The sequence below is a fragment of the Rhea pennata genome, chromosome 3, assembly GCF_028389875.1.
Source record: "Rhea pennata isolate bPtePen1 chromosome 3, bPtePen1.pri, whole genome shotgun sequence".
Taxonomy (NCBI): domain Eukaryota; kingdom Metazoa; phylum Chordata; class Aves; order Rheiformes; family Rheidae; genus Rhea; species Rhea pennata.
The window spans coordinates 79745366-79758126 of NC_084665.1; the positions used below are offsets into that span (position 1 = coordinate 79745366).

Consider the following 12761-nt stretch of genomic DNA (forward strand, 5'->3'; position numbering starts at 1 on the left):
TGCTTGACTAGTCTGTGGCTAATCAGGTATAATCTGTGTTTCCCACATACTCTTTCGGCCAAATCGGCCAGAATTAACAATACAGTTTTGTGCCCACATCTGATCCAGATGAAATCTGAACTTCTGGTTGATGTGGTGCACAGTACTGTTGTTTGTGGTCATGATTCTCTGGCCTCGGGTAGTTTGGTGACTAAGAATTGAAGCTCCTAGATATTTCACTGGAATTGTGTGCTTACAAATTCAGTTAGATTACTGTGTGCCTTATCATTAGAAAAATCTTCAGAAAAACTCATTTTCCGCAACAACCTTTCAAAAATTTGGCAAAGAGCAATATTTCCATGTATCATAATTGCTACTTTAGTTAAATCCATGTCATTATCTTGTTAAAAGTCTTCAGAAATAAGACTTTTCTAGGAGGTGATTGACATGTGCTTTGAATCAGATTTGTTCACACAATTAGATAATTCACAATACTTGTACTAGAATGGCATATTTAGCTTGTTTATGTTCACAGGCAACATTTAAATGTATTGAAATATGTTGAGGATTTTTCCCTTAATTCTCCTTCAGCCTGAAAATGGCCACATGGTCTTATTTTTGTGCCGGTAAAATAATTACAATGACCTCCTCACTTTAGAAATGTTGTGGGCCAGACTGCTTATCCAAAAAGACAAGTTACTTAAAAGCTGGACAGAAGTGAAACCGCTTTATAACATAAAATTTCAGTGGTAACAGAAATTGCTCTTCACTTTCCATCACATCTGTCTTAGTGTGAAAGACTTCTCTGACCAAGTCAAACTTGATCTTGATCAATGCTCAGTTACAACTAAAATTCTCCTAACAGATGTAGATTCCATGTCTTGTCATGCTGATAGTGACAGTATTAATACAATTAACTCTAGTCCCTTTCTGCCGTAAAAGAGTTAAGGAGAAATCTTGCTGACTAGTTTGTTGTTAATGCAGGTGCTCCCTTGCCAAGGGCCCATATTGCTGAGCTACGTGGCCCACATAAATAGTGTTTTTCCTCCTTTTCCCCCTCAACAGGTAAAAAATAAATGAAGGCCAGTTGCAAAAAGTGTTGCAAAGAGGAGGAAATATTCCCTGTTTGGTTGTATAAAGACACTAGTCTGGTGTGGTTGTTTTTCTTTTGCCCCCTGTGCGCTGTGGCTTGTATACTGAAAGGGAGGACTTGTTGGAGTTGACTATAAAATGACAGAGGTAAATTTTACAGTTGCACATTAGACAAAGACTGGATTCACAAGTGATGTTTGCTTCATGGCATGTGGCAAAGATAATTGATTCCTTCTAGATAGTGCAGAATAATCTGGACAAATGTCTTATGGTTGTAGAGCGTGCAGCATCAGTCAAGCAGCTGAAAAGCATTCTTAACTCCTATAATTCTGGAATTTGTGTTAGTCCTCAAACTGACCTTGCACTACCTGTGCTGGGATGAAGTGAGCATATTTGTCATTTTGTTTTTGTCACATCAGTTAATCAGAACCTTTCTTGTTGTTTTTTATAGAGCAAATCCGATTAAAAAATATAAGAAACGTATATGGAAGATGCTTGTGGTATCGTTTGCGACTGTTAAAACCACAGCAAAACATAATTCCTACAGTAAAGTAAGTATGTTTCATTTGCATGCCTTTTCTCACTTAAATTATTACATTTTTATTTTTATAAAAAAAAAATCTTTTTGTAATCAGAGCAGTTGTAGCTAGTTATATAATAATGGTTTTCGTGTCATAGAGGAAAAATTTACAATCTGCTACGTTTGAATAATGAATAGTTAATCATTATGATCTAGTAGGGCCTGAAATATAGATGACTACAGTTTGCAGCTTATAAAATACCTGCTGAATGAAACAAGTGAACCTCAGCACTAATAAATATATAAACAGTTCATTTATTTCAAAAAACAACCCCCCCCACTCCTTTACTGAAATTAGTGGTGGTAATGATGTCCTTCGGTTTAAATACCTAAATGTATATATTTAAATCTGTAATAGCAATCATTTGCACGTTCAAAGTTGAGGTCTTTATTTCCATCTGCTCTTTTTCTTATTCCTGCCCCCAAAATACCTTCCTCTCTGTTATGTATCTTTTTCATCCTCCTTCTCTCTCTCTTTTTTTTTTCTTTAAAAACCTTACCTTTTTGTAGGATTAGGTTAAAATCATTGTTCAGAAATAAGAAATGCTATTGTATACCTACTTAGGACAGAGTTAAAGAATGTAAAGAGTCTTTGCTGTTATTGGTTTGCCTGTTTAGAAAAAGAAATTAATTAGAAATTTGATCGTCCGTCTCATCTGTGTCAGAGGCTGTAAAACACTCATACCTGCTTTAAGATTGCTTTATTGTTCATTGTTGTGGGTATCTGTGGAGGGATGCTTTTTAAGATTGATATCAAATCACTTCAACTGGTGTATATATAGAATTGTATTGGACTTAGTTGATTTGTGCATTTTTTAATTATTTTTTCCAAACAGGAAAATAATCCTCCTTGCTGGATGGGCATTATTTTTGTTTCTTGCCTACAAGGTTTCCAAAACAGATCGAGAATATCAAGAATACAACCCTTACGAGGTTTTGCATTTGGATCCTGTAAGTATTAGCGTCTTTCACTAGTCTGTACTACTGTGACTGTATGTTCTGTGTCTATATGACAAATTTAGGACTTGCTTTTTAAACAACTGAAGTATAACCAGTGTAAACTAAATTCAGTGAATATACCTAATGGTTTTGGATTTTTTTGGCATCTGCAGTTTGCTGCTGCGTATTTTAAAATCCATGGTTAGATACTGTTGCATGTATCTTTAGTAGTTTACAACTTTCCTATCTAACTCCTATGTTATTCTAATAACATAGTGGGGTGGAAATTTTTATCTATTTTGGGACTTATTATGATGTTTTCTTTTTTTCCTCAATTAGTGGAGAAAGACTTATTTCTGTCTTTGAGTGGAGTGATACTATGTGTATAGTTGCTAATTTAGCAAACCTGTTAAGGAAAATCATTCTGCTTTGATGCACCCCATGAAGCCCTCTTGATAGCTTTTTTCAGGGATCCTGGCAAATAATCTGTGTAAGCAAGGATGCTGTTTTATGTAATTCAGTGTTTCTTGTATAATTTTTCTTGTAAATGGAAAGGTAGGCTAAATATTGTGATAAGCATTTTGCTGTAGTAAAGGTTACCTTCAATCTCAGTTGCATCTATAGATGGAGTGTTGAGAGCAGGAAATTCTAAACAGCAAGAGGATCCAATTAGTTTATTAAGATGATTTTTAAAAAAGATACAGTGTTTCTCTAGAAAAAAGAGCTCTGGTGCTTTCTTTATATTGAAGGTGTAATTCAGTACAGGTTTAAAAAGGTGCCTGGGAAGTCCAGAGGCGACTAATAGACCTTTTGGACATAACTTAAACTCTTCCTTAGTCTTGTCCAACTCTTTTCTTCATTTTTAACCATGATATCTCAAGGAAATATTCTACTTATGCTAATTAATTTTGGATACAAAACTACTGTTTTGAGTAGCAGTAGAGTCATCTTTTCAGTGTTGAAGTCTGAGGTATGTTATACTCTCCAGCCTAAGGAAATGGATTGTGCATAGAGCTCAACAACGAGTAGGGAAGAACTTTATATATATACCAATTTGGATTTAACTTGGTATTTGTATTGCTAGTGTGCTTAACAGGAATACGAACATTAACAAATGCATCTTTTACCATTAATGACATGGCTTGTCAGCATAAGGATAGGCATCACTGTGCAGGGAAGCTATTATTGCAGATCTGTAGACTTCAGTCTTTTTCTAGCTAGGAATAGAACAAGATCTGTCTGTCATGTTCAGTAGGCAAATTATTTAAATTGAACCTCTGCACAGTTCCTCTATGAATGACTGATTGCTGACTTGCGTTCTCTTACTAATGCATTGGAATTCTTCTAGTGAATGGTATCTCTTAGAACTGTGCAATTTAAATGTTCTTATACCTGGGATAACTTTTGATTAAACAAGTCAGACCAGGGAGTAGGTTGTCAGGGGATTTTTCTGCTCTCATCACTAGCAAAATTTTCCAAGTAACAACTCTGAGGAAAAAAAAGTATGTATACACTGAATTGTAGCTTAATCTTTATTAACTAAAATTTTTGAACATGTGCAAGATGTGTTAACTCTTAGTCCAGGCAGAGACTAATACTGGAATGCACTGAGAACTGATACAGGGATGGAGTGCATGGAAGAATCAGAAGGACTGTTTGTGTTGGAGATGTTACAGGGTAAACAGAGATCGATATGAAGATAGATTGAAATAGGGTTGTATAATAGAATGTGGGATTCCAGAGCATGTTTGTTCTTCATATTTCTGTGCTTTCAGAAGCCGCATCCCCTTGACAATCCCCTGGAAAAGTTTTAGTTCAGCCTACATGAAAGTTAATAGCGTTATTCTATTATCGTTCAAGTGGAACTTCTGGAATCATTGCCAGCCCTGCTGATGAACGATACGGATGTTTAAGTGATGTCAGATAGTGGAAATGTTGCAGTTAAAGAAAAAAAGTATTTTGTTGTGGAAAAAATGATGAAAAGGTTTCTGATGCAAACACTTGGAAGTTTTGATACACCATGATTAATTTGATTCCTTGCTTTCACATCAGGGCCTAAATTATTTTTTTATGTTAAGTTAGCATATAAGCATGTAACTAGAGGCTCTAGAGGCTTTTTCTTTTCTCCAGGGGACTTTTAATTCACTATGCATGCAACATGGATGAAGTTCAATTAATGATGCATGCTTAGTTATTATATATGATATCATCATTTTGTTTGAACATAGAATAGCTCATATTGGAGCATTATCACTTAAATTCATTGATATATGAGGCAGTTGGATAGTATTATTGATACATTGAGTAAATAACCTTAGTACCATTTTACAAAAGGTATCCAAGACAGAAAGGTGAAGATACTGATTATAATCCTGGTTTCATCAGGTAGGCAAGGCCTTAATTTTTTTGTAAGTAATTAGTGTGGGGAAGCTTGATGTTCCAAACACAATGCTGATTGACATTAGCTGTCCTAGATGGCTAGTCAGGCCTAGCCTTTGCTATCTAGCATTTGAAAATAAGGAGTAAGCAGTTAATGTTATATAGAAAGTTTGTCATCAGCTTGTGTGGGATCACATGCTATCTCTGTGGCAGAAGAAAAGAGAAAAATTTTTGAGGGTAGCATTCACCAAAGCCATGAAAATCCTTCTGTCCTGCAAACTGTATGATATGCTTTGCGCTTTCCAGCTTCTGCTACCTTAATCTGACATAGCTCATGTGGTATTAAAATGCCTGTGTTTTCTCAGTCTAATTTATTGTGGAGTCATTTCATCCTGAGCATTAAATCAGGGAGGCATGCTGTTGAAAAATAGTGTTGGAAAATAATTGACATATAGGATAAAAATTAAAGTAACATTAAAAAAAAAAGCATAATAGTAACTTAATTTCTGGCCTAATTTTATTATCATTTATAAATAACTTATGTGTTTGTTTTGCACTCAAGATCAGCCTACTAAGCCTCTCTACAGCCAGAATGTTGACAAGTCCTTTGTAATGGTTCTGTGAAACTTATCAGATAACTTTCTAGGAAAACTTCTGTGTTTGTTAGCATTTTGGAAGTTTCCTTGAGTGATGAAGATCACAGCCCAAATTGAAATTTAATGCGTAGGAATTTGGGTAGAATTTAACAACATTCCGTAGTAGAATAAACATCTGTCTATTTCTCAAGTATAGATAATGTGTTCCTTTTATTCAGTAAGTTTGAAATAATTTATGGGCAGCATGGTCTAGTCAAAGGTATTCTTATGTGGCAGTGCAATCTATTATTCAATATGAAATGCATATACAGTGTCATGATCACATTATATTAAAACATAACTGTTTAGGTGTGATGGTTTGGAGAAATATTGGATGATATACTTTATAACACATAGTAGAAGAGAATTATTTGGTTTAAGATATCTATTAATAACACATTTTTTGTTTTGTTTTTAAGGGAGCAAGTGTATCTGAAATTAAGAAACAATACCGTGCACTGTCACTAAAATACCATCCAGATAAAGGGGGAGATGAAGTTATGTTCATGCGGATTGCTAAGGCTTATGCAGCGTAAGTTTGTTTTCTGTGAAAAAGGAGAACTTGATACTATGGAGAAGGAAACCTGTAAGGTAGTGGCAGGGAGGACCTGAGCAGCCAGGGAAAATGTCTTCAGGTATACAATGAAAGGTCAAAACATGTCTTAGTACAACAGATACCTGTTTAGTGTACAAGTTAGGGAGGATAATTCAATTGCTTTGCCACTCAAAATACTCTAAAAAGTTACTTTTTCTATTAAACTTTCTTGTCAGCTGGGAAAAGTGCTTCCAGTGACACTTACCATATCTTAAAGATGACAAAGAACAAAACAGCTCTTTGTAGTGTTTCGGCAACTAGCCTTTTATGGCAATTCTGAAAGCATTGTTCAGAGCATAAATACACTGTTCATTTCACATCATGATAGAGCTGAAGAACAAGGTACATTGTTGCTGGACAAAAACAGAACTGAAATAGAGATGCTTCATTTTGGCTCTAAATCATTTTTTTTCTCAGCTTCCCCACGTCTCTTACCATTCAAACTTGTCATGCAGTCCTGATCTTTGACTTAGTGACCACTTCAGATTATCTGTGTAGTCTTAATGGCTGAATCCTCTTTTCCTTCAGAGTGTTGTTGCAGTTACGCCTCTGCTTACAGCTTTTCTTGGATCTGAGAGCTGATGTGCAATATTGGGATTTGGTCTAGAAGAAATCCCCCCCCTTTTTTTCCCCTTCTCTCTCTAAATCAGTGTGTTTTTTTTTTTCCTTTTTAAAGCTGTTTGTACACTGAATCTTAGAACAACTCAATGTTCCTTCTACTCTCAATGATCATCCAAGGGCTGAGCAAGTTGATAACTTCTGTTTTTAAGTCATTTGCCTATATCATTGGCCTTACTGACTGAATGACTTTTCTGAAGTGGGGTGAGAAAGAGAGCCAAACACAGAGTGGTTTTAAAATTATTCTTTCTACTTAAACGTTTGCATCACTGTGGGCGTATCTCTAATAGGATAATCTGGGATCGCTTTCTAAACTCCTTAAACATCTCCTGTCTTTATTTTACAAACTAGTGCTCAAGTGCTTGGTGAATACAGTTTGATACTTCAGACTAGTGCAAAAACTGGCAGAGGCGTATCTTCAAGTGAGTCACAGTGAAGTTCCTCTGGCCACGCAGTCTTGAAAGAGTATAGAACCTACTCAGTCAATGAGTCTGCTTGGTAAAGTGCAAGACCAAGAAACAGTTCAGGAGACATCTGGCTTACTCACTAGGTCTCTTCTGTGAGACAAGATTTTCTGTGTAGTGAATGTGAGGTGTTCTGTTTCCAAAAGCAACATTCTTCCTTGTAGTAACAGGGAAGTGAGGTGGTATAAGCGGTAAAGTATATTGCCAAGAAACTCAGCACGGAACAGATTTAGAAACTGTAAGATTTAGGAGATAGTACCTTTTTGTTTGTTTATTTCCCTTCTCTTAAATATAAAACTAGGTAGCTTCAGGGGGGAAAAAATGCCATGAAGGCTAAAAGCCTATAATAAAAGACTAAATGAACAACTTCTACCATAACAACTCATCCTGCATGTTGACCTTCCACCAAAAAAAAGACAATTTCAATCCTTACCTCTTGAGGTTTGCTCTACTGTAACCTGTCACAGAAAAGTGTTTTTTGTTAAAGGAGTACACTGTTGTTCTCATAAAATGGGATATAATTGTTCCATTTCCTGTATATTATGGAGTAAAGTAGTATTGTTTTGTTATGACAGATTTCATTCAAGCAGTAACATATTATGTATGGTTTGTCAAATGATCTCTGAAACATAATAAAAATGCTACATTTTTAAGTTTCTGTAAATACCAATTATCTAGAGAAGTTTCTTTACTTTTATATTTACTTAATATCTCTCCTTGAAATTAGTTTAACAGATGAAGAATCACGAAAAAATTGGGAAGAATTTGGCAATCCAGATGGACCACAAGGTAAAAAACAAAACAAAACAAAAAACAGAAACCTTAAATTCTTTAGTTTATACACCTTAAACTGTGTCCTATGTGATCATCTGAGAACAACTCAGTTCTTACATGTGCGAAATATCTTTTTTCCTTTGATTTAAAGGAACACAGGTCAATTTTCTGCTTGTGAAACTGGAAAAATAAAGATGCATAGAGGGAGAAAAAGGAAAACCAAGAAAGATTTTTACTTTTAAGTTTGTCAGACTTCTTGCTAGGAGGAAAAAAGAAAAGGGGGGGAAGAGAAAGATGTTTCTGTTTTTTTAATTAATCAGCTTCAGTAAGTTTTGAGAGAGCAATGCCAGTATTAAAAGAATGGAAGATATAAGCAGAAACTTGTCAGTTTTAAGCATTTCTCTGTATTTATGTGATACTATAAATGTGTGTCAAAGTAAATTACTAGCCATAATGCAATAAGTGCACTTCGAGATGTATGTGAGTATATATGTGTATTTAAATACTGTATACACATCTACCTTCCATTTGGTGGAAGCAATGCAGTGTGAGTGTAGCTCTATGCTACCTTCATTTCGAGGAATCCCTGTGATTATCCCTGTGCTAGTAGACTGTTTTCTGGGCAAGTGGCTATGTGTGAATTATCCTAATGATATATTAAAATTGTAGAGCAGATGGTCTGCACTGTAAAACAGTTTAGAACTGAAATTTAATACAGTTTTCAAACTATTTATAATTGCATCAGTCACTTATATAACATCTTTGTGATGGTGGTTTAAGTAGGCTAGTTTGGAGGAAGAATGTTATGTATTCCTAGCTGCTTCTGATACTCCTTACAAGCAAAAGGAAACCTGCAATCTGGTAAGACCAACCTGCGTAGATCTACTGTTATTAGTGCCCTGCAGTCTGAGAGACTAAGTTATACAGAATATCTATATGGAATGAGTTAAGGCCAGCTGGGAACAGTAAATGGAATTTTTAACTTAAATGTGAAGTTACAGGATGACACGTGACACAAATCTGTGCTGAAAATTCCTTATCTATTTAATTGGAGAATTGGGGAAAAAATCTTTTAAAATCCAAAAAATAAAACCCTACTACCAAAACCCTAGAACAACGTTTCGAAGAAACAGTCTTCCCCATCCATTCAAATAAAACCAGTTTTGCTAGCTAAATCATACAACTAAGGCGTTTCTGGTGGACTGAGGTGGTGATTTCATTTCTTTGACCATTTATTTTATAGTATAGCAAATTCCTTTCAGCTTTTCGCTTTTCCTGCTTTCCTAGTCAAGTAGGAGGACTCTGCCATTCTTACTGCAGAATACAAAAAGAACTTGCTTCAGAAATGCTGCCCCAATATTAGCAAAACAGCAGTATTGTATGTGTACAAACAGCTTTCCTAGGCTCTTTCTCAGAGGCTGAACTGTATTTTGGATCCCCAAGCTACTTTGTGTAGCTAGGACATAGGGCTTCAAGTTATGTGCTATGCCAGCGTCCTTGAACTGGCCCAAAGCTGTGACTTCAAAAGAAGGCCTAGCCAGACACGCATATGAGTATTTAAAGGCAATAAGATCCTTGTATGGTGTGCTGACATGTAGCTTTCACAGATTAAAGGGGCAAAGTGAAATAATTTTTCTGTAGGGCAGCAGTCTGTACTGTTAGGGTGGAAGCCTTCTACTCTTCTGAAACCTTAACTCCTGTTTCAGTGTACTCCAAGTTATCTCTGCTTTGCCCTAGATCGTATGTTGTTGGTTTATCTGAAGGGTGGGAAGAAGTCTGAAGTTTTGCCTCAGCCATCCTCTACTCTGTAGTCTTGTTCCACATTGAAGTGTGAGGTCCTTTCTCAGTGAAATTCATCTTACCTTTATTTAGACACCTGTAATGTAAAACCCCCCATTCAAGCTATCTACTCTAGTTCTTGTTTTTGTATAGTCGTATAAAGGAGATGGACCTTTACAGAGATGTATTTTGGCGTGAGATGAACAACATCCTACATTAGACATTCTAAAGTTAAATAAGGTGCATCTCACCTGTGGTTCCCCATGCAAAGGAAAAAAAGTATTCCATTCATTATCCAACTGAATTAGTGTGGAGTTTAGAGCCAGGCAAGCAAATGTTACTTTCAGCATGACTTACTCCTTCAGTAAGTACAACAGTGGATGTGCAGAATCATTTGGAGAATATTTAAAAGCAAGAGGCAAACCTAGAGAGTAAACATACATGCTTTTTAAGATTTTAAGGCAGTTTTACTAGACTGTGTCCAGTTGGTATCTGCTGGTGCCTCTGTTCAGTAAGCATAAATCGGGACAAGTAGATTCTCAGACCAGAAGAGAAAGAGCTTGTACTGAACTACTTCTGTACCTAGAGTAATTTGAAGAAAAAGTGAAGGTTCCTCAAGTTTGAAGCTGAACTCCTAAAGATCAAAAATGTAGTGGGAAACTGAAGTTGATAGAGCCACAACTGAAAAACACAATCACACTTCTGGTATTTTCTTTTAAAAAATACGTAGCTATTACACGTAGGGAAAGGTCTCCAGACTGCTCTTCAGACCAAAGCATTTCCCATGACTTAATTTAGTAAGTTCATTTGGTAGAAAGCTGTTGAGCATCTAAGCTTGAGCTATGTGCTGGTCGGATGTTTAATCTTTCTTTTTTTCCCTTGGCTTCCTGGAACCTTTAGAGTTGGGACAGGCAGCATTTGCAGAGTTCAAGTTCTTGATTCAAAAGCTAACAGCCTGTTTTGATTCTGTCCTGTGTTCAGATCAGTGCACTGTAGTTGTTACTGTTAGAGAATTGCCTTGTATTTTCTGCAACCTAACTTACTTTCAATGGAAAAGTGTTCCTTTCTTGTTGACACCCTAGAAATTCAAACAGATATTTTTTTTTTCAATTTACAGCTCAGAATCTTTTCTTAAAGTTAAAAATAAGTGAAGCATTCTCCACAGATCTCATTTGCTCAGTTGTCATGCATTCATGTATTTACTGATCTCTACATATGTAAACTGCTGAAAGCTCTGCAAGGCTAAACTCATAAATCTTTACCTCTGTTAAATTTCTCTTCTTTGATGTATTAATAAATCTTGCAGATCACTATAATATGTTAAGCTAAAATCTGCGGGAATCAGATGTGGCATATAGTGTGTTTAAACCTATCATTTCACTGCATGCTTGAGTATATATCTAATTTGGGTTTTTTTGATTAGGTAAATGTGTTAACATTTACTAATTAAAGTGATAAACATGAAATTTTGCTAGATTTGATGTGAATTTAAAGCAGTTCTTTAGTACTTTACAATGAATTTCTTTATTTCATCCTACAGCTACTAGCTTTGGTATAGCTTTGCCAGCTTGGATTGTGGATCAGAAAAACTCAATTTTGGTGAGTTAACGTACTTGGCTTAAAATTTTATGATAAACTTTCAAATGTTGACCTTTAAAATACTTGCATACTCTACGTAGTATTATTAACTATGACTTTTGACTAGTAATACTGTGGCCTGAATGTGCCTCTTTGAAGCAAGTCTCAAAAGTCAAGAGTAATATGGTAGCTTAAATCTAACCTTTTTGAGAGTATTGGTATGTTTGGAAGTATTTCACTGCAAGGATAAAAAAGTGGCAGGATGGTCACTCTTGTGAAGTGCATGTTTACTATTGTGAGGAAACGCATGTGCAACTATTTCTATTTTATGGACTTCTGTAGTTCCATTTGGCTTGCTAGAGATACCGTAATCATACTGTGTCTGAATGTTCTTTCTGTTCCATTATATTGCTACAATATCGTGCCTGCCTACTTCGTAATGCAGTAATTATCTCTGTTCCCTGCATCATTGTTTAGCTGCCAGTTCTTTAATAATTAAAGCAACCCACCCAAGACAATGTGTGGATAACTTAAAAGATTACTTAGACTGAACAGATGCTTCTTATTTGAATCCTACCTGACTGATTATATTACTGATAACTTGCTCTTCAGGAATAATAGCAGGTACTATGTGATAAGCTTGCATTCATTTGTTGTAGAGTTGTGGTAATACTGCTTGACTGTATTTTAGAATAAAGATTAAATAGGAATAATATTAAATAACTGAAGTGCCTAACGCAGTATATGTCATCATTTTTCCTCTAGGTTTTGCTTGTATATGGATTAGCATTTATGGTTATTCTGCCAGTTGTTGTGGTAAGTATTAGCTAATTAAGAAATAAAAGCTATCCCTCTTTGAAAGGGAAGAATGAGCAAGTCTACTCTAAGAAAAAGCCTTATTTACATCTTGTTTACAAAGGGTAGAATATTAAAGTGGATGTTTTCTCTCATTGTGGAAAAAGTGTAGCTACTTAAGAGTTTCAAAAAGAAAAAAAGTGAAGTACCATGATAGAAATACGGCTGTAAGGAAAATACTAGATACCACAAAAGCTGGAAACTGTGTATAATTTGTCTTGTATCTTCTTTCATTCATCATATGGAAATTAATTGCATGTGATGAACTTGCGAGGATATTCAGTAGTGTTATTGTAAACCCAAGACTGAGATGTCTTTCACTTATGGTACCAGAATAATTACTGCTTGTGGAACAAATTGTTGCTTTAGTTTTTCCTGATTGCCTTTGTTTTCATGACTTTAATTTTTACTGATCTTTGTGCACTATGAAATGTCTGCTCTTGAGATTCCTTTGCCTGAGGAATCAGTTGCTAGATGAGTGATATTTCAGGGCT

General features: G+C 35.5%; 1 protein-coding gene across 1 annotated transcript in view; it reads left to right on the forward strand.

Moving 5' to 3' along the window:
- SEC63 (SEC63 homolog, protein translocation regulator) overlaps window positions 1–12761 on the forward strand; it is a 57066-nt gene that overhangs the window by 15104 nt on the left and 29201 nt on the right. Inside the window, exons 2-7 of the mRNA XM_062572679.1 lie at window positions 1523–1622; window positions 2488–2602; window positions 6024–6136; window positions 8009–8070; window positions 11375–11433; window positions 12178–12228. Coding sequence (XP_062428663.1) covers window positions 1523–1622; window positions 2488–2602; window positions 6024–6136; window positions 8009–8070; window positions 11375–11433; window positions 12178–12228 — 500 coding nt within the window. The remainder of the gene's footprint in view (window positions 1–1522; window positions 1623–2487; window positions 2603–6023; window positions 6137–8008; window positions 8071–11374; window positions 11434–12177; window positions 12229–12761) is intronic.